We start from the raw sequence: 18,038 nt of genomic DNA, 5'->3' as shown, positions 1-18,038 counted from the left end.
AGATGAACTAGGTAAAGCACGTGGGGGCAGCCCCAGGGTTCGGCACTGGGTGGACCTCAGGAGCCAGGAACGTCAAACAAGATGCTTAGCACGACTTACCGTAGAACTGCGGCCCCTGACATCATACTTCTATTCAGCCCCAGTAGACCAACCCTTGCCAAAGCTGTTACGCACTACAGATGAGTGTAAGTGGTAATCTAGCATTAGGAACCCCTGGAATTTTCGCCCCAGATTCTAGGATTCAGATCCTATTTCAGAACCAAAAATAGAAACACGTCTTGTTTTGCCTTGTTTCTTTTTTTTTTCTCTTGTTCTTTTTTTCTGTTTTCTGTATTTCATTCGTGGGAGTCGAGCGCAATATTTGATGGACTAGAGGAGCCAAGTTGGGGCGGGGGGCCAGAAAGAGATAGAATGATGGACTTGTTTGATAGGATTCGAGATATTGTTACTGGAGGGGGTGGTGGCTATAAAGTCGCCCAAGAGGTTCGAGATATTGCTTCATCTCAGATCATCATTTCAACCTCTACCACCATTGAATACTCAATCTTTCAATAAGCTCAAGCACAACAATCTTCCGAATCCAACATGCATTTCAACACCATGACCCTGATGCTTGTTTCTGCCTTGGCCACTGGCTTAATGGCCACTCCAATTCAGGAGCAGGACGCAGTCACCGATTGGGTAGAGCACTCCCGGGAGATTGGAAAGACCGGTGGTCATCTCATCTACTTCGGTCCTCGGAACGGTACTGAGACACCGGAGTCTCAGGAGGAGGGCAACACCCTCCAGCAGCGGAGCTGCGGATATAGCAGCAAAGAGCCAAAGTGTGAACTGCGAGGCTCTCGTATCTGAGCTCTATGACGACTCTGATGTTAGCATTCCCAAATCGCCACGACAGATTTGCTACCAAGGCGACTCCGGGAAGAACACGTTTTGCTGTGTCTCTTGGCACAATGCGATCACGGGCCTCAAGAAAAAGGACCTCGCACCCTACGCAGACAAAAGTGAGTCAATGTGGCTCCCTTTTCCATCTTAGACTTCAATCATACTAACCTTGTATAGTCCTGAAAACATGCACCCAAAATGCGATCTCAGGAAAGACGAGTGATGTTCATGTGCACCATAAGTGTACCGATGTTTGCCTGTCTAACCGTGGAACTCACTGTTAGAGGGGTAAGGGAGGAGGGTTCGAACCTGGCTTAGAGTGTGCGCATATCTCTTAGACACTATGCGCCGCCCAGTCAGGGGCTGACTGGGGTTCTTCGCCCGCTGATTGGCTCTACGTCCGTGGCTATATAACCGTACGTGCGTGTACCGTCACATGGCCCTCAGTTTAGGTCCGATCGGTCTATAAATGTGATAATTTCTATTTAACTAGTTACTCTAAGACCTATGAAAGTTTGAGCCTGATCGGACTTCTAATAGTGGTGTAGTCGATGATCAAAATTCGGTGAAAGCTTTTAGTGGGGTGTGACCGACGGGAGTCCGTACCGTAACGCTGGTATCGACTCTTAACTATGGTAGCCCGTACTAAATAGAATACCTCGTATTCGTATCTTACACACACGTATCTTTACTATTAGCGGCCACCCGATTAGCGGCCACGTAGACGGAAGGGGTTGGCTACTACGTCTAGACTGCGACATCGCCCATGGACATTATGTAAAGCGGGAAATAGGCCTTACCTCAAGGCCCATGGACTGGCCTTAACTTAGGGGGAAAGGCCCATTGTGGGCAATGCCAAACCGCCCATTTTTACATAAATTCACCTAAAATGGAAGTATAAGCGCTGCCTTATCAGTATAAATCACGTGTTTGCTACATTTTCCTGCCAAGTAACGCCAACGACGGGCATATGGGCGTTAATGGGCGGGCCTTCCGTTTTCTAAAATGCCCGAGGCCCACCGTGGACGGGCATTGTCGCAGTCTAACTACGTCCTACGTAGACCTTGACATTTCCCATGGGACTTCCATGGGAGTAGAAAAATTTTCTATGTAAGCATTATTCTACTAATTAAGCTGGATAAATTGCTGACTTTTTATGATAAAATACTACACCCGTAAACCCAGTTTGTCAGTAAGCCGTCTCTATATTGACGCGTGCTAAGCAATGTGATCGCTTTTTACCGAGAGGCTCGTTATGTTGGTATTTCTCCCAACCATATCTGGCCCTGTCGCCGTACGCTGGAGATAATATGTACATCAATTGGTAGGCTTTCTGCATCATATCACCAAAGTGCGATCTGAGCATGTCTCTTCTTGTTGATTGCGTGCGTCTGATTGATGACCAGTACAAAAATTCAGATAATTAGACGAAGGAGGTAGATAGACTAGCTTCCTAGCGTCTCTCCTGTTCTCTTTTCTCTTCTTCTCTCTAGCTCAGTGTCTTCGATGAATGGACCCTTTTTGATGAAGACTTGCCGACTCACAGGACATAGGCACAATTAAGCGATTTGCTTCTCTACTCCTAGGGCTAAGACTCACTTATCGAAAATTAGTAACTTGCCCCTATAACTAGATTCTGTTCGTGGCAGCACTGCATGCTAGAATTCATTGTTACTATGCTCCCCGAAATCCACAACATTGGCTATATATTATAACGTTAGGTTATGCTTAGTACGCATCTTGCTCGCGACAAAGCGAGGTTAGAGTGATATAGCGAGGCTGGAGAGATGAAAGCGGAGGAAAGAAGAAGGTCACTTGCAACTTTTTCGATCAGAATAGGAAAATGTACCTTTTGCTGCACGGGCTGAATATTCGGGTGAAGAATATTCAGGTGGGTGAATATCTGCCCGGAGTGCCCTGAGGAGGGCTAAATAGAGCGGCGAGCCGCCCATGCCCGAACCGTGGGCGCTAGGTGACCACGACCTTAGACATGCTGTTGTATGTTTTTGTTTTTTATTTTACTTCGTATCATTAAGGAAGAATGTGAAGGTAGAGTGGTTGGGCAAAGAATAGCAGTAGGGAGATAGATGAGTCCAGACTCAAAAGGTGCTCGCGTCACGGATTGCCTGGGAATAGATTAGCAACTTCCAAAAGATTGTGATATGTTAGTACTGAGTCTTTGGAGTGATGTTCAGAAGCCTGTGACAATAAATTTTAGGTGGAGGAAGGACTACTCACATAGTAGGCAGTGACGAATAGGGCTGCAAAAGTAAACATGGAGCGAAAACGACAGACCACGGGCACGTGAGCTGTAGGAGGAACATGCTATCATCTATCATCAGTGCTCATTCTTATATTGCTCCTCGCAGTGGCATCAAGAGTTCAAAACTCTAACAGCGCCAAATATGGTGAACTGATTGGTTTCTGTCTTGGGAAAGATCTCGACGAGATGTATGAATTTCTACTAAGATTTTAACTAACGTATTTCACATGCGAGCTGCGCAGTCCGATAGATTACAACTGAATATCCCAACAATATATATATATATATATATTGCAGTGGGGAGACAGGCTCTCCACTACGCATTGCGCTCTACTCTTTTTTTGGATTTCCATGGATTTGTTATGTAAGCATTAGATTATGACGTTACAAGTATTAACTAGATAGACACAGATTGAGAATACACACTCCTACACCTCTCTGGATCCACTTCTTAGGCAGTGCACCTAGGTTCCTTTACATGCAAAGTTGAGTATAAAGCCGAACTACGAGTGCTGAATCGACCAGTATGCCTCAGAGCATACTGCCTTGAATGTTCCCTCTTCAATATATATACACGCTTTTCCTTGTAGCCTAATGCCTTTTATGCAGTATTTTGTCATTTTAGGGATTTTAATAACTTGATGATTGCGATATATATATGTTCACAGGCTTTAAAGATATAATTTTCGATACCATCACAATATATGCTTTCGATCTACTCAAAATTTATGTATACTACTAGCAATGATTATCAATGGCTATCGGTATTTCAAACAAATAATAAAAAGTTGTCGGTTGTTGAAATGTGAGTGTAGCATATATCGCATTTACTAGTGTTCCAGCTGCCCAGCTCACTTGTGTGTGCAGCTCGCATGTGAAATACATTAGTACCTTTCTAATGACAAATATGGCCCAATGATTCCAGCCTTCTCGTCAACCCTTAGGGCCGGACCCCAATAATGCAAAGCATGGAAAACATGTACATACTTTTCAGGACTCAATTTGCATACATATTCTGCATAGGTTTTCATTAGCCAGATTGAAGCCCTAAAAGGGGTAAATGTATGATTAGAGTAACCAAAGGCATACCGCACGGTAGGCTTAGCTGATGAGGCAGAAGGGGCTCAAAATAAGGGGGAAAGAAAGAAAGGGAAATTAAATGCATTCAACAGTCATTCTTTCAAGGACTTACGCCAAGAAATAACTAATCAACAAACCTCTGGTGTGGCTATATGCAGATGCCAAGATTTTGATGTTTCAAAGCCGGTGATCATACCTAATGATCATATCATTTATAGGAGGCTTGCAGAGCGGCATGTGCGGGCTTCGCGCCGGCCTGCAGATTTTCACCCGTTCTCACCTAGATTCTCACCCTGTCTATTGCGCGCTCACCCTTCTTACCCAGGCAGCACTAACTCAAATATTAACCGGACACAAGCCGCACCATAGTAGTTTATTAGATTAATAGGTGTCCGTAACTAAAGGCCCATTTGTGCGACAGTAGGAGGTAGCGACCAATATTTAGATAGGCCAGTAATTCTATTTATCGAAGTCAAAAATCTCTTCGCGCCGAACGCAAGCGGTTACAAAGTCCTCACAATTGGTTATTGAACAATGATAGGTGGTCGATCTGCACAATGGGGCCCCGATAGAAGATCAAAACAGGAGGTCATAGTTATGTTGAGTCTAAATTAAGAGAATCAAGAAATAGATTTGGAGCCTCTTAAAATAGACGAGATGCTCTAACCCCGCACAAGTTTCACCGTATATGGTCTCATTGATTGCCCCTGGTCAGTATAATATATAGTCCAAATCGCCATTCGCCTGATTTCCTGCGGAAGGAGGGTCACCAATTCAAGAGCGAGGCTGAAGTATATATAGCACGTTTTGATGTTCAACGTATTAGGACAAATATTATAGCTTCAAATTTAATAGGTGGGTGGGTATTCTGCTAAGCTCTTCGGCATGTTTGTTCCAATTCCCAGATATAACGACCGGACAAGGAATGAACAGCTCTTGTCGCGCGCTAACAGTGCCTCAGGAAAAGCAGGGATATCATGATACGAAATCTCAATTGTTGTCGAAACGGAATGTGAGGGGTAGCGACGTTATGGCTCCACATAGTATCATAAGAGTGCCCGATATATCGCATCTGTGTTTGTAAATTACTATCACTTTTCTTTCTTCTTACAGGCATATACAACCTCCTCGAAACCTTTCAGAACTATGGGGAAGGCCAGCAAAGCCCTCAAGGCTTTCATTGTCAGTATACCGGATGGTAAACTATCCGGATTTACTAGTGGCGAGCATACATTGTATAGCGATACTGATTTCCGAATTGGACAACCAAGGGGTATGACCATCGAATACGACTCTTTCTCTCCTACCCTAGTGAAGCCCAGTTTGATGCGCTTATTTTTCCCTTGTCTGAGCTTAGACCAGCTAATTTTTTTCTGCCTCTAGCTCACCACCGGTGATCCTCAATACTACAACCTGCATGTTCAAATCAACAACCAAACTACCATTTCCACATTGCAGCGAGAGAAAGGGACAACTGTCGCAAACACGCTAGTCTCCCACCAATGGGTCATGGACCCCCGAGCAAATCCGGCTGGCGCTTCGGGCCAATATAAAGATTTGATGACGGGAACCCTAGCTAGGCTTAGTATACATACGGCTTAGCCAGAAGAGGGCGGATATCGAAGGGATACATGGAACTTACTTTTGGGGTGTTTCTAGTGGATTGGGAAAGCGTCGAGGCTGAGAGAGAAGAGAGAGATTAGGAATGAAGAAATAGAACTCTCCTTCGCGATGTGTTTATTGATAGAATGAAAAACCTGGAACCGGAATGGGTGGAGGTTTTCCACAAGAGCCAAAGTCAAAGAGATTTCGACCTTGCAGTGCAAAATTGCGATAATGAGTTTGTTGCCCGGCATATACGTGCATGGATGAATGACATCACTGATGGGGTGGACAACTATCGGAGCCTGCGCGATAGAATTTATGAGGATTAAACTTCTCAAAGCAGCCAAATAGGAGTAAGAACTATATTTACTAAACAAAGAAATACCTGCTCTGTTCGAGAAACGCACTTACACTCTTCAACTTGGCTCCAATTTCAATACTTTGGTAGATCTGATTGATGCTAGACTATACTTGTACATACCAATAGTGTCAATTGGATAAACGTATAGATAGTTGATTACTACCTTTCGGACTACGTCAAGACCATTCAGGAAAATTCCCATCTCGGCCGGGGGCGGAGTGAAGGATCCAATTCTCTGTCTTTGAAACGAAGCAAACTTTACAGTTGCAGTACAAATGCGATATTAACTTAAAAGAAGCGCGCACGATATTCTAGTTCGGACGTCATGCCCCACGAGATAGAAGTAATGTTGTGACAGGTGTCAAAAATTGAAACTTGCGTACATATGTAAAGTATGCAACAATTTCCCATCAGGTAAATACACGGTTCCTCACTTACCTCATACTCCCATAGGTGTTCCCAGTAGAGATCGGAGGCTTCTCCGCTCGCTTCGAGTTCATATCGTCGTATATCAGGCTCGAGGCGTCGCGGTGGCCCTTTCAAGAATGCGGGGTAATAGCAGGCATTCCATAAAGGAAGTGCTGAAACACATTCCCAATCTAAAATAGCTGCTAGCTCTCCGTTATCATAAACGAGAATATTTCGGGTAGAGAGGTCGTCATGAACCAGGAGTGAAGGCTCCGGATTATCTCCATTTGGTGGAAAGAAAGATGGGAGTAGGGTTTTCAGTTTTCCAATGATTTCCAATGTTCTTATTGCATCATCTGCATCATCTTCATCATCGCTCTCAAGATCGCTAGATGGTAAATCGTCTAGTGTCGACTGACAGTCTTTCTCGCTGAGAGAAAGGCGTGATGTAATCCAATCGTTACTAGACGTAAATGGCCCTCGATGGACACCCTGGAGGATATGCGACCCCCAAAAAAAGTGCATAGAAACAATTCTGCCCACATCTGGTAATCCTGGAGGCAAATTTTCCTTTTCAGATAGAGGTGAATTATTAGAAGATGCTAGGTTTCCAGCAGGCCAGGTCGCTTCAGACAGTTTAGAATCTTTGGGAATGGATGCTGTCCTATAGATATTTCCAATTCCCTGGAACTGGTTCCGAAAAAGGCAACTAGAGTAGGCTGCAAACTCTCCAACCAAACTTGTTTTTGCAGAAAATGATAGAGAGCGCCACAGCTCTTTCAACGGTCTTCCAGGCATTCTGGTCATAATGATCCATTCAAATCCGATAGGATTTTCTCGGGAAGATTGATAAGTGATGACTCGAGGAACAGGGATATTTGCGGTACGGGATATCCAGTCCACTGTCGACACTTCACTCATAGTTTTAAAGTACGGATCAATAGGCAACGAGACTCGCATAACAAAGACCTCATTATCTATTTTCACGTCATAGAGTTTGTTCAAGGCGCCCTGGGCGAGGAAGGTCACCTGGACCGTGCTTGATGGTAGTAGCGACTGTATTGTCTGCTCGATTACCTGAGGATTGGGCTCCACCGTCCACTGGGGTTCAAGATTGAAGGTCTTTTGAACCCAGGCAAGGCCCGGGGGCTGTACCTCCAGCGATTTCATTTCTATAGAAACGCGGGGCCATATCGGGCCGGAATAACTGTGATCCAGCAGAGGAAAAACACCGAACACACTTTACAAAATGATTGACAAACAAAAGGAGAAGAGGGCCCTTTCAGAGAGGAAGAGGGTTGGGGAAGTCTGGAAGTGTTGCTACTACCTACTAGCGCAGATATACCGCCTCTCGGAATACAGGCCACGCAGAAGGGCGCAAGGTGAGAGCTGGTGTACAGTGACAGACGATAAGTTTTCGTGCCCATGGTCCTACTTTTGCTGACCGCCCCTACTGCCCACTGAAATCACTCGTCTCTTAGAAACACGCTAATATTGATAAATGCGTTGAAATAGTACTATCTTCCCTCTTACAACCCCCTATTTTCCTATACTTTATATGACAGAGCATTTTTTGGAGATAATGCCACATATATTGCAGGCGATTATCGAGGCGGATGATACACCAAATATTAGTAGTGCAGAGTGAATTTCATGAAGGGTTTTGGCTGGCAGAATACTGTATAATATGGGTGGTGTGGGCCGTACCCAATTGCGGTGGAATAGTCAGGTTGAGCTAACTCCATAACAGGAAAATGCATAACGGAGTATCTATTTGTTGTCTCCAGTATGGTGTTTGAGCACCCGGAGAAATATCTCGAGGCATGGCTAGTAGGTTTTTGTCCAGTCTGAGCCTCCCCCCATTCTCGGGCATTTCCCATAGTAGCCACCAAGGTGAGATAAATGCGAATTTTGCAGGGGCGGTATATGTAAATCCCCAGTCAATGACTGCAACAATTTTCGCATCTCTGGCCAGTGAGCCAATCTTGTCAAGAGACAGCTTGGAGAACCCCAGCAAAATATCAGCCATCTGACCATAGAAAAGCTCAAGCTTCTCGTCTTCAATGTTTGGATCCAGGAATGGGCGATCGCCCCTTTTATATCCAGGAGCTCTTATTTGAGTAGCTAGATTGGATGCATGCGCAACATACTCCATGAGAATAAACAGACCTAGTCCTGCGGGACCCTCGTCTCTCATGCCATGGTGGATAATGTTTGGAAAAGGGATATGCGGGTTTTGCTTTAAAAATGGCATAAGTGCAACCTCATTTCGGACCTTTTCGCCTGGAAATATCAGTCTGCCCGGACATGGAAAACGTAGGAAGGATGAGAATCCATCCTCAAAGACCATGCTGAAACACAAGTTGAACGCTCCCAGGTCTGCGACTCGGACAATCAACCGGTCGGACCCAATCTCGGTGACCTGCCATGAAGTTGGTTACTGCTAGAAGCACATCATGGCTGATGACCTTCTTCTTGAAGTCGTTGAATATGTTATCGCTTCGTTCCCAAGCAGCGTCACCATATTCCATCCTCATGCTAGAGGTTTTGATTTGATCAGACGGTAACGAATATGGGGGAGTACATATGGAGGGATGCGCTGTAATGGAAGACGGTGATGATAGAGACTTGGCCAAAATTATTATTTCAAGTACTATCTGTCCATTGCCTGGTTGAGATAACTGCAATTAAAATCAATGGGTTAGGTGAAGTGCGCAGCTCGCTTGTGTGCGCAGCTCCCATGTGAAACACGTTAGTTACTCACTAGTATATACTAGTGGAACTATATTTCTTTTTTACCCCTTGCATCGCGCCATCAAATGTTCCCGGTCTCATCTTCAAGTTTCTGAAAGCCTGCTGATCTGAAATCGGCTCCCGCTGAGCACGACCCGGAATTTGTTGATCAAGACCCAAAAGAGTAATCAACCATTCTGATTTCGTTCATATTTAGATATTGAGTGTGACACTGATTTTATACCATCTTTGCAGCGTTGTAGTCTTCATTGGGGCCCGGTGGGCCCTCACAATCTGATAGATCTTGGTTAGTGGGTCTTGATCAACAAGGTATGCTCGTTCAGCTAAATTCGGAAATTTAATTAATCTGTATTGATGTCTACCTGCACACTCTGCAGATTAGTGTTTACCCTGGTTCAAAATTTTCAATGTATATGTTCTAGCTAAGTAATTAAGGACTTAGAATGTCCAGATCAGCCAATTTTAAGTGCCGATACGGGCCACGAGGTCTGCCACGCAGGGGTTTGGTTGTATTGGCTAATCTTTATTTACTGCTTTTCCAGTGGTCGATTCCCAAGTCATTCAGGGCTTAACGTAGCCGCCCAAGGGCCGCAGAACTTAGAAGCTTCCTAAGCGATTATAGCTCCACCTAGGCAACTTGGAACTAGAGTTCACCCTCGGGGTCTTGGCCCGCCGGCACTCGACTCCTCAGCTATGAAATGGGGTGAATTTTACCTAGGTGCTCTGTTTTCGACAGTAATAGCCAGTAGGACTAAAGTCCCTGGTGGCACACTTCGCCGCCTGCAGTGCCGATCAGCTGAGTACCCGCTTAAAGTTCAAATAAACCGAGACTAGTACAGCGAATACACTACCTATATTTATATACTTATGTATTTATATATTTCCCTTTTCTCTTTCCTTCTGCACTACTCAATCAAACCTTTGTATTACTAGTCGTTTGGATCCTTGATGATCGAGCAGACAATAACACGACGCCTGGAGTTGAGGGATTATATAATTTGCTGCCTTCAGTTCTAGTTACCTTATCATGACCTTGACTAGACACGGCCAATCGGCTCATATAAGCGCAACACTCCAACTCTTGGCAAATGTGCATGATTTGAGGAACAGGGAACGAACACTTCAGCTCAACGGCAACAACCTCGACATTGCTTCCATCGTGGCCGTCGCCCGTCATGGAGTCGAGCCCACTATCAGCACGGACGAGCTGCTTTCCAAGCGGCTCGAGATCTCCGTAGACACCTTAGCGGATGTCATCTCTCAGAAATGTGTCATCTATGGCGTCAACACCGGTTTCGGCGGCAGTGCTGATACAAGAACCAACGAACTTATCGACCTGCAAACCCATCTTCTACAATTTATCCAAAGTGGAATCATCACTGCCGCTGACAAGGACCCAGCCAGCAACTCGGAGCGGGAACCATCCCACGTCATGCCTCTCGCCTGGGTTCGAGCCTCCATCGTGGCCAGAGCAAATCAGAATCTCAGGGGCCACAGTGCCATCCGCAAATGTGTTCTCCACAGCCTGGTTGACCTGCTGCACAACGGTATTACTCCCCTAATTCCACTTAGGGGCACCATTTCTGCATCTGGAGATCTTATGCCTATGGCATACATCGCTGGAGCAATTATGGGAAACCCAGATGTCTTTGTCCAGGTGGGTCAGGGCGCACAAGCCATAGTTATGCCTTCCTCTGAGGCCTTGAAAATGAGCGGGCTCTCCCCGACGGGACTCGGCCCGAAGGAGGGACTTGGGCTAATTAACGGCACTGCTCCTTCTGTGGCAGTAGCAAGCTTGGCATTGTATGATACGCAGCAGCTTGCGTTGTTGGCTCAAATGCTGACGGCTTTCGCTTCGGAATGCTTGGCCGGGAATGTAGAGTGGGCTCATCCCTTTATTCACGCGACTCGACCTCACGCTGGGCAAATTGAGGTGGCAAGCAATATCCGGCGCTTCTTGAGGGGCTCCAAGCTTGTTGTTGGTTTGGAGTCACAGCAAGCATCTGGCGATGGACTCTGCCAAGATCGGTATTCGACGAGAACAGCTCCTCAATGGATTGGACCGTACATCGAGGACCTTCTTCTGGCGCAACATCAGCTCGAAGTGGAGCTCAACTCCACGTCAGATAACCCTCTGGTGGACACAAGCAAGCAAGATGATGGTTCTACTGGAAGAGTGTACTCTGGTGGAAATTTCCAAGCAGCTGCCGTCACGTCAGCAATGGATAAGGCTCGTTTGGCCATTCAAATGATAGGCCGAATGCTTTGGTCCCAGGTTACTGAGATGATCAACCCTGCTACAAATAATGGACTCGAGGCCAATCTTAATGCCACCGCATCAGAGAACTTCACAATGAAAGGAATCGACATTAACATGTCAGCGTACATGTCTGAGTTGGCGGCCCTGGCACACCCCGTCTCTGCCCACGTTATGTCAGCTGAGATGCATAATCAGGGTATCAACTCACTCGCTCTGATTTCAGCTCGACGCACTATGGAGGCTGCAGATCTGTTGGCACACATGAGTGCTTGTCATATATATGTTTCATGCCAGGGTGTTGAAATCAGGGCAAACCACAATCGATTCCTTTTAACACTTCGCACCAAGATGGAGGACTTCACTCCAAGCGGAGCCTTGTATGGACTCGGATTAGAGGGCTCGCAGATTGAGATGCTATGCACGTCACTCATGCCCATTGTCCAGTCGAGTTGGTATCGCGCAAACTCGAATACTTGGAAAGACCGTGTTTTATCTGTTGTTGATGCTGTTATGTCGTTAGTGAACGTATTCATGGCCACTCACAACCCTGATTGTTCAGTGTCCACTATCATCGCGTTTAAGAAGAAATTTGGGATCGTTGTGTCCAGCACAGCAGAGGAAATGTTTTATCCCGGTCCGACTATTTCCCCCGAGGAGGTGGCCGTGCAGCTTGGTAGGGGGACTGCACAAATCTATACCTGGGTGCGCTCGAAGCTGAACATCCCTATGAACTGTGGGCTTCAAGATGATCCTTTGTATAACGCTCAGAAAGGACTTTCCACAAAGGGCAAAAAGAGTATCGGTAGCTCGGTAAGCATGGTGTATGAGAGCTTGCTTAATGGCGATATGATGGATGGGATCCTAGAGGATTGGATGCAGGACTAGTAACATTGTACATTAAGAGATTTGTGAGTATTTAATAGAATGTGAAAGCTAGCAATGCACTTAGTACAACCAACACATGCCCAAGATGTTTCTTGTAAGCAAAGGGGCCGATTATTCTGTATACAGTGGCTTGCGTTGTAGTAATCTTGTCACGGATATGCACCCCGCGTATCCTTATGGTGCCGCGCCCTTTGAACCACTTGATGTGATTCAAGTCAACATGGCCATTATTTGCACGACTGCCACCCGTATTATCTCTCGCGTACGGAAAACCGTGCGAGAATCCCACACTAAGAACCAGTCCACCGCCGGCCAGGGCTCATACAGCCATTCATCCAACACGTCTTCGCGCTAGGCCCGAGTTCGGCTGGGCGAATCATCAAGCAGTGCGGGCCAATTTAGTACAAATTGCACATTGGGGATTTAGTAAAAGAGATCTATACAAATGAAGGGGCTAGTGGTTACAATGGATATAGATATCCGCCAATAGGTGTTTCTGGCAACCCCTGTCATTCTACTTACTATGTTGTACATGCTAATGATTAATTGGTTCCCATTATATTTGGGATGCTCAATTGACATGCAATAATTGACGCTTGTATGGTAATTGATGCTGCAGTGAAACCCGGCACCCATGCCTGGGCAGGTTAGAGAGCAATTTAAGTTATTTCCAAGGCTATCGAATCACTTTTAAAAACAAGAATTACATGGTGCGAACGGCTGACTATTTGCAACATAGCTGACGATGGATGCGCAGTAAGATGTATAGAAAATCCTCGGGCGATTAAGACAATCTAGTGGCACACCACCAGATGACTCTCACATTTAAGTCTACAAAACTCATTCCCTGCATCTTGGTCGTCGTCTCGCCAACCTCCAAACTCGCCTCGATTTCCCACCTTTGTCCTGTCCTCTGCTGAATCTCGAACCACAAGCCCTTTAGACTTTCGACATTATGCCGATAGTGATTTATCTCCTGTAACCCGGTCATCACATACTCCCCAGCTAACAAACTCCCCATTTGCCTTCCACATAGAATCACTCCCTTGTCCTCACGACACAACCCAATCAACCGAAGGATTGACTGCACCTGCCCCTCGAAGTCCCAGAAATGCAGCAATGAGCCCGCCCACACCACATCAATCTTCCCCCGCATAGTATCTACAACTGGGGATGTTTCCCATTCAGAATCCTTGGTCCCCAGATCCGCTGGAATCAGAGTTGCAGGGAATTTTGCATCGTTATCCCGGAAAAGTTTGTATCCGAGATCAAAAAAGCCGGATTCTAGATCAAACCCGTACAGGCTCCGAGCTGGGATCTTAGCACAATGTACCAAGTAGCGGAGCTCCTGGCCGACGCAGCATCCTGCATCGAGGAATCCTGTGGAGGCGTGGGCGCGGAGGCGAGCAAGCACACGTGGATAGAATGGAAGGCGCGCGAGGTGGCAGCTCAAAAACCGCATTTGCCCGATGCAGGGGTAAGGGAAAATTTTGAAAGCTTCATCTCGCTGATTCGTTTTCCTAGTGCGTTAGTCTGTTGTAGGATTATGGGCTCTTGTACGCCCGCAGGGGGCGAACTTACTAGGGCGAGAACATGGGACAGAACCTCATCAGGTTGGATGCCACTGTATTCCTCTAGAAGCGATCGGGCCTCGGGGTCGATGGTTGTTACGTTGGATTGGTACCAGCCTGGGGTCGTTACAGTATCTGTCATCTTGGGCTAGAATACGGCGTCTCTAATTGGAGGAATTCACCGTGCACATGGTAAGTCTAGACGACCCATCATAAAAGTGGGAAGCAAGACAAACCCCTCCTTTTTATAAACGCAAGAGCCAGGATTCTGACTAGTGAGGATGACGTTGTATGCAAAGCTTAGCCTAATAAGCCTAGCTTAGGCCCCCAAGGCCCCCGTAGACCCTTGTCAGGTCTCACAACTCACCACTAGGGACCGTCCATTCTGATAACCCATTGAATTGCGATAAACAGGGAGAAGGATTGAACTTAGATTACCCCTCCCAGATAGCATCCACCACCACCAACGAACTCCCCTCCAGCCTCCGTGATCTAACCCATGTAAACCGCGCATCCGCATTTTGTAGCAAAGTCCGCCTCAGGTAACCCATATTTATCAGCAAGAGCCGCGAAGGTGATAACACCACCGCGAATGGGTACAAGCTCAGCGATGTTGAACTGTTGAATGAAATGCAATTACACTAGATGGGCATGAAATGACTGAATGTCACCACGGTTCCGGTACTCTGTGAGGGAACTACACGTGAGATCCAAGCAACTCTGCTGTATATTTCGTTCGATAACAAGCAGAAACTCACTTAAACAACAATAACAGCTGCTCTCACTAGGGTTAGTGCACCTGCCAGATAATAGCTGGCCACCATCTTGATGGCTGCCCCACTGGAGGTACTGCTAGCGACTGTGCTGGCGGTGGTGGCGGTGGCGGTGCTGGTGCCGTTGCTCGCTGTAACACGGAAGTAATTGGCTGCGACCGGTGTTCCTAGTCCAGTCTGGTTGATGAAATTCTCCAGGGGGAGGTTCAATCGGTTGAGCTGGGTTTGATCGGTCGTCTCCATAAAGGACGCATAGCGGACAGGTATACTAAAGTTGGAGGGTTGGTTGAAGAGGAACAATGTGTAATTATGTGTTCCGGACATGGGCTGGGGAGCAACATATGTCGTGATTACGTTCGCCTTGCTAGTACTGTTGACATTCGTGGTCAGGTTGGCGACAACAGTGTGCACAATTACCGATGGAGGACTTGTTTTGTTCCAGTCGGGATCAACCATTAGCAGAAGGTAGCGATTGGCTCTACTCAATCCCAAGTCATGCAGGTGCGGCTGTGGTGCATCCTTGGCGACTAGAATTTGGAAACTTCTAGTCAGTTTGAATAGGTAGACTATAGAGGAAACTCGGGGGTGTCTCTTACATACCGGTTGCTTTGAGGAAATTGCCGGCTTGAAGCTGAATTCGGATAATCCCACAGAATATGTCACATTCAAAACGGTCGATGGCTCGCCGATGACTGCCAGCTCGGGGGGAACCGTGCCAGCAGATGCTGCAGTGGCAGCCGCAGCAATCGCAAAGAGAGCTAGAACCAGACGCATTCCGGTGTAAGGAATAGTCAGATAGGGAGTAATTGGTTGGTTTTAAAAACGAGAAGCAGGAGGAAGAATGAAATAAATGATCAGACGTGGTGAGGCTGGAGGGATTGGTTTAAGCAGTAGCCCTTGGCCCCTTTCTCAGTCATCAATGGTCAGACCGAACAATGTGGCTGGACTATTGCCGTGTTGGTTCTGCCTAGCATTTGGTGCATCTCTTCCGTGATCTTTTTCATATTGATTTGGATCTTTGATGAAGAGTTTTGCTCTCTTTATTTTGTTTTCAGTGGATGCTCACGCTGTTTTATGGCTTTACTGGAAACTGCTCTAGAACATATCTACGTAAATTAAAGTCAATTTCTTTGTTTTACGCATTTTTCACCTCAGCAGCTTTCGGAGCTCTTCTTTATTTGATAGGATGTGGCCCTCACCCCAGAAGATCTCGCTCCCTTCTCGACCTTCCAAGATCCAACCCGCGAGTAAAACTTTTGAAGAACTTGGATTTGGAAAGGAAGCATACGTAAGCCCTTCACAAAGCTGGAAATGGTGAGCTTCTTAGCATTCCCCAATCAGCCCCAGGAGCGACTGTTTGGTTGCCTATTACTGCACGCCTACACCGGAATACAGAGACCAACCAAATAAGTACGTCTTGCGCATAAAAAAATGTTTTCTTAGACCCGGGTGTCGTCCATCGTTCGAGTCTAAATACCTTGCCTCTGTTTTGGGTGTGCCCCAAATTGTTAACCCAAGTCTTTATTGGTGCCCTGTTAATTGTGGATGTTCTGAAACTCAAGTTTATAATACATTCTGTGGGATCTATGTTGGAAACCTTTCCCTTTCTCCTAGCAGTTCATTTGAGTATGCTTCCCGATATTCTGGTACTTAAGATAGGGCCCTCAGCACACCATCTTGCCTCCGAATAAGGCTATTAACTATAGATGCCAACGTAAATACAAGAGCAATTAACTAGTGTAAAATATGCCCTTGTCTAAAGAAAGTTTATTGGTGGACATACGTCAATCTTCCAGTCAGTTAAATATGTAGTATCTCTTCATCTGTCTAATATCGCAATAGTTCCTTCATCTTATTCGGAAATTAATGGTGTGGTACTCATACATGTTATACATACAGGTATTTTCTCGTCATAGAAGATCCAACGTCTTATCGAACTTCGATAGCAAGTCATAAGTCAAGAAGTTCTTGTTTGTTTGTTCGTTTAACATTTTACTCGGTTTCATCAACCCGGTAGACTAGCTTAGAGGCTCGGACTTTACCTTCCCGTAATATCTGGAGACCGGCCAACGCTCCAGCCAAGCCGCCTGGCTTCACCTGATATGGATGAGGATGAATGCGGCGCTCCTCAAGTAGTTTCTGCACCAATTCCCACCATTTGACGCCGAATTCAAAGTTAGTGCTATCAGGAGATACCTCTTTCGTTCCCATGCGGTAAGGCTCTCCCAGGACATCATATGCCATTGAGACATGTGAATCAACGTCATCCCTCGCTGATGGTACATCCAGCAGGGCATTGTAGGAACCGCCCGCTGACGAAATGGCAGCACTGCAGATGGCAGCCGATTGGGGCGTGGAGATTGTATCAAGGACAAATTCGAGAGCATCATCAGTATCCTCTCGGATCTGTTCGCCCACTAGTGGATCGTGGTAATCAAAAACCGCGTCTGCCCCAAGCTCAAACATGAAGCTGCGGTTGGCTTCAGAGCATGTTGTGACCACGCGCAGTCCCGATAATTTTGCCAACTGAATCGCAAGGGTACCGGTAGCCGTTGCGCCTCCATAGATTAGGATATTTGTGTCATCTAATTCACTCCCCTGATCGCCGGGGAAAGGTAATTCCATGCTCTGGTAAAGATTTTGACCAACAGTTGTCAATCCAACACCAAAGGTGGCTGCCGCCTCAAAGCTCATGGACTCGGGTATCAATATTTGGAGGTCGCCCTTTGCAATCACATACTGAGCAAATGCGCCGCCATTGTGGCGAACGGCATTGCTACCGTGTACAAACCCAGCAACTCGATCGCCCTTTTTGAATGCCTTCTTCACGCGCGGCCCCACGGCTTCTACTATTCCAGAATAGTCACAGCCCACGGTAGCCCCGGTACAGGGTACAAAATCAATATGACGCCAGTCCGTTGGATTCAATGCGACTTCCTACTGTGTTAGTCCAGCTGTTCATGAACCACAGGAGCGAAGAAGAGCACAAGGAGAAAATACCAGCTTTTGTTTTGACGAGAATGTAATTATCCGGCAACTCGGGGAGCGGGACACCTACTAGCGTTGCGCGGCCAGCTTCTTGGACGATAATGGCGCTTTGGGTAGTCATTCTCAACAGATGTCGCAACAAGGGGGAAATGAAGTGTGCGAGAGAGGTGGGGTATGGCCCGAAGGTCTTCAGATACCTCGTTCA

General features: G+C 46.4%; 8 protein-coding genes across 8 annotated transcripts; 3 read left to right on the top strand and 5 right to left on the bottom strand.

Annotated features, from left to right (window-relative positions):
* Positions 1-585: 585 nt before the first annotated feature.
* Positions 586-1,169, top strand: N7537_011736 (uncharacterized protein; the record flags this gene model as incomplete). Its single annotated transcript, XM_056902790.1, has 3 exons — positions 586-824; positions 877-1,004; positions 1,063-1,169. The coding sequence occupies 3 exons, from the start codon at positions 586-588 to the stop codon at positions 1,167-1,169; spliced, it is 474 nt and encodes a 157-aa protein (XP_056748077.1).
* A 4,227-nt stretch (positions 1,170-5,396) lies between these two features.
* Positions 5,397-7,772, bottom strand: N7537_011735 (phosphotransferase family protein; the record flags this gene model as incomplete). Its single annotated transcript, XM_056902789.1, has 2 exons — positions 5,397-5,402; positions 6,633-7,772. The coding sequence occupies 2 exons, from the start codon at positions 7,770-7,772 to the stop codon at positions 5,397-5,399; spliced, it is 1,146 nt and encodes a 381-aa protein (XP_056748076.1).
* Positions 7,773-8,337: 565 nt separating this feature from the next.
* Positions 8,338-9,139, bottom strand: N7537_011734 (uncharacterized protein; the record flags this gene model as incomplete). The annotated part of the gene is given in 2 exon segments (XM_056902788.1): positions 8,338-9,024; positions 9,044-9,139. 2 exon segments carry the CDS (start codon positions 9,137-9,139, stop codon positions 8,338-8,340), a joined length of 783 nt encoding a protein of 260 aa, XP_056748075.1.
* A 1,244-nt stretch (positions 9,140-10,383) lies between these two features.
* N7537_011733 (aromatic amino acid ammonia-lyase) lies at positions 10,384-12,501 on the top strand (the record flags this gene model as incomplete). The annotated part of the gene is made up of 1 exon (XM_056902787.1): positions 10,384-12,501. One exon carries the CDS (start codon positions 10,384-10,386, stop codon positions 12,499-12,501), a length of 2,118 nt encoding a protein of 705 aa, XP_056748074.1.
* A 157-nt stretch (positions 12,502-12,658) lies between these two features.
* N7537_011732 (uncharacterized protein) lies at positions 12,659-12,856 on the top strand (the record flags this gene model as incomplete). The annotated part of the gene is made up of 1 exon (XM_056902786.1): positions 12,659-12,856. One exon carries the CDS (start codon positions 12,659-12,661, stop codon positions 12,854-12,856), a length of 198 nt encoding a protein of 65 aa, XP_056748073.1.
* A 429-nt stretch (positions 12,857-13,285) lies between these two features.
* N7537_011731 (uncharacterized protein) lies at positions 13,286-14,214 on the bottom strand (the record flags this gene model as incomplete). The annotated part of the gene is made up of 2 exons (XM_056902785.1): positions 13,286-14,008; positions 14,083-14,214. 2 exons carry the CDS (start codon positions 14,212-14,214, stop codon positions 13,286-13,288), a joined length of 855 nt encoding a protein of 284 aa, XP_056748072.1.
* Positions 14,215-14,830: 616 nt separating this feature from the next.
* On the bottom strand, positions 14,831-15,619 carry N7537_011730 (YbhB/YbcL family Raf kinase inhibitor-like protein; the record flags this gene model as incomplete). The annotated part of the gene is made up of 2 exons (XM_056902784.1): positions 14,831-15,372; positions 15,442-15,619. 2 exons carry the CDS (start codon positions 15,617-15,619, stop codon positions 14,831-14,833), a joined length of 720 nt encoding a protein of 239 aa, XP_056748071.1.
* A 1,218-nt stretch (positions 15,620-16,837) lies between these two features.
* N7537_011729 (zinc-binding alcohol dehydrogenase family protein) lies at positions 16,838-17,954 on the bottom strand (the record flags this gene model as incomplete). Its single annotated transcript, XM_056902783.1, has 2 exons — positions 16,838-17,778; positions 17,846-17,954. 2 exons carry the CDS (start codon positions 17,952-17,954, stop codon positions 16,838-16,840), a joined length of 1,050 nt encoding a protein of 349 aa, XP_056748070.1.
* Between the last annotated feature and the right edge of the window lie 84 nt (positions 17,955-18,038).

This window comes from Penicillium hordei (assembly GCF_028827395.1).
Source record: "Penicillium hordei strain IBT 12815 chromosome Unknown utg000006l_segment0_segment0, whole genome shotgun sequence".
In the NCBI taxonomy this organism is placed as follows: Eukaryota; Fungi; Ascomycota; class Eurotiomycetes; order Eurotiales; family Aspergillaceae; genus Penicillium; species Penicillium hordei.
This window is presented reverse-complemented; position numbering and strand designations above follow the sequence as displayed.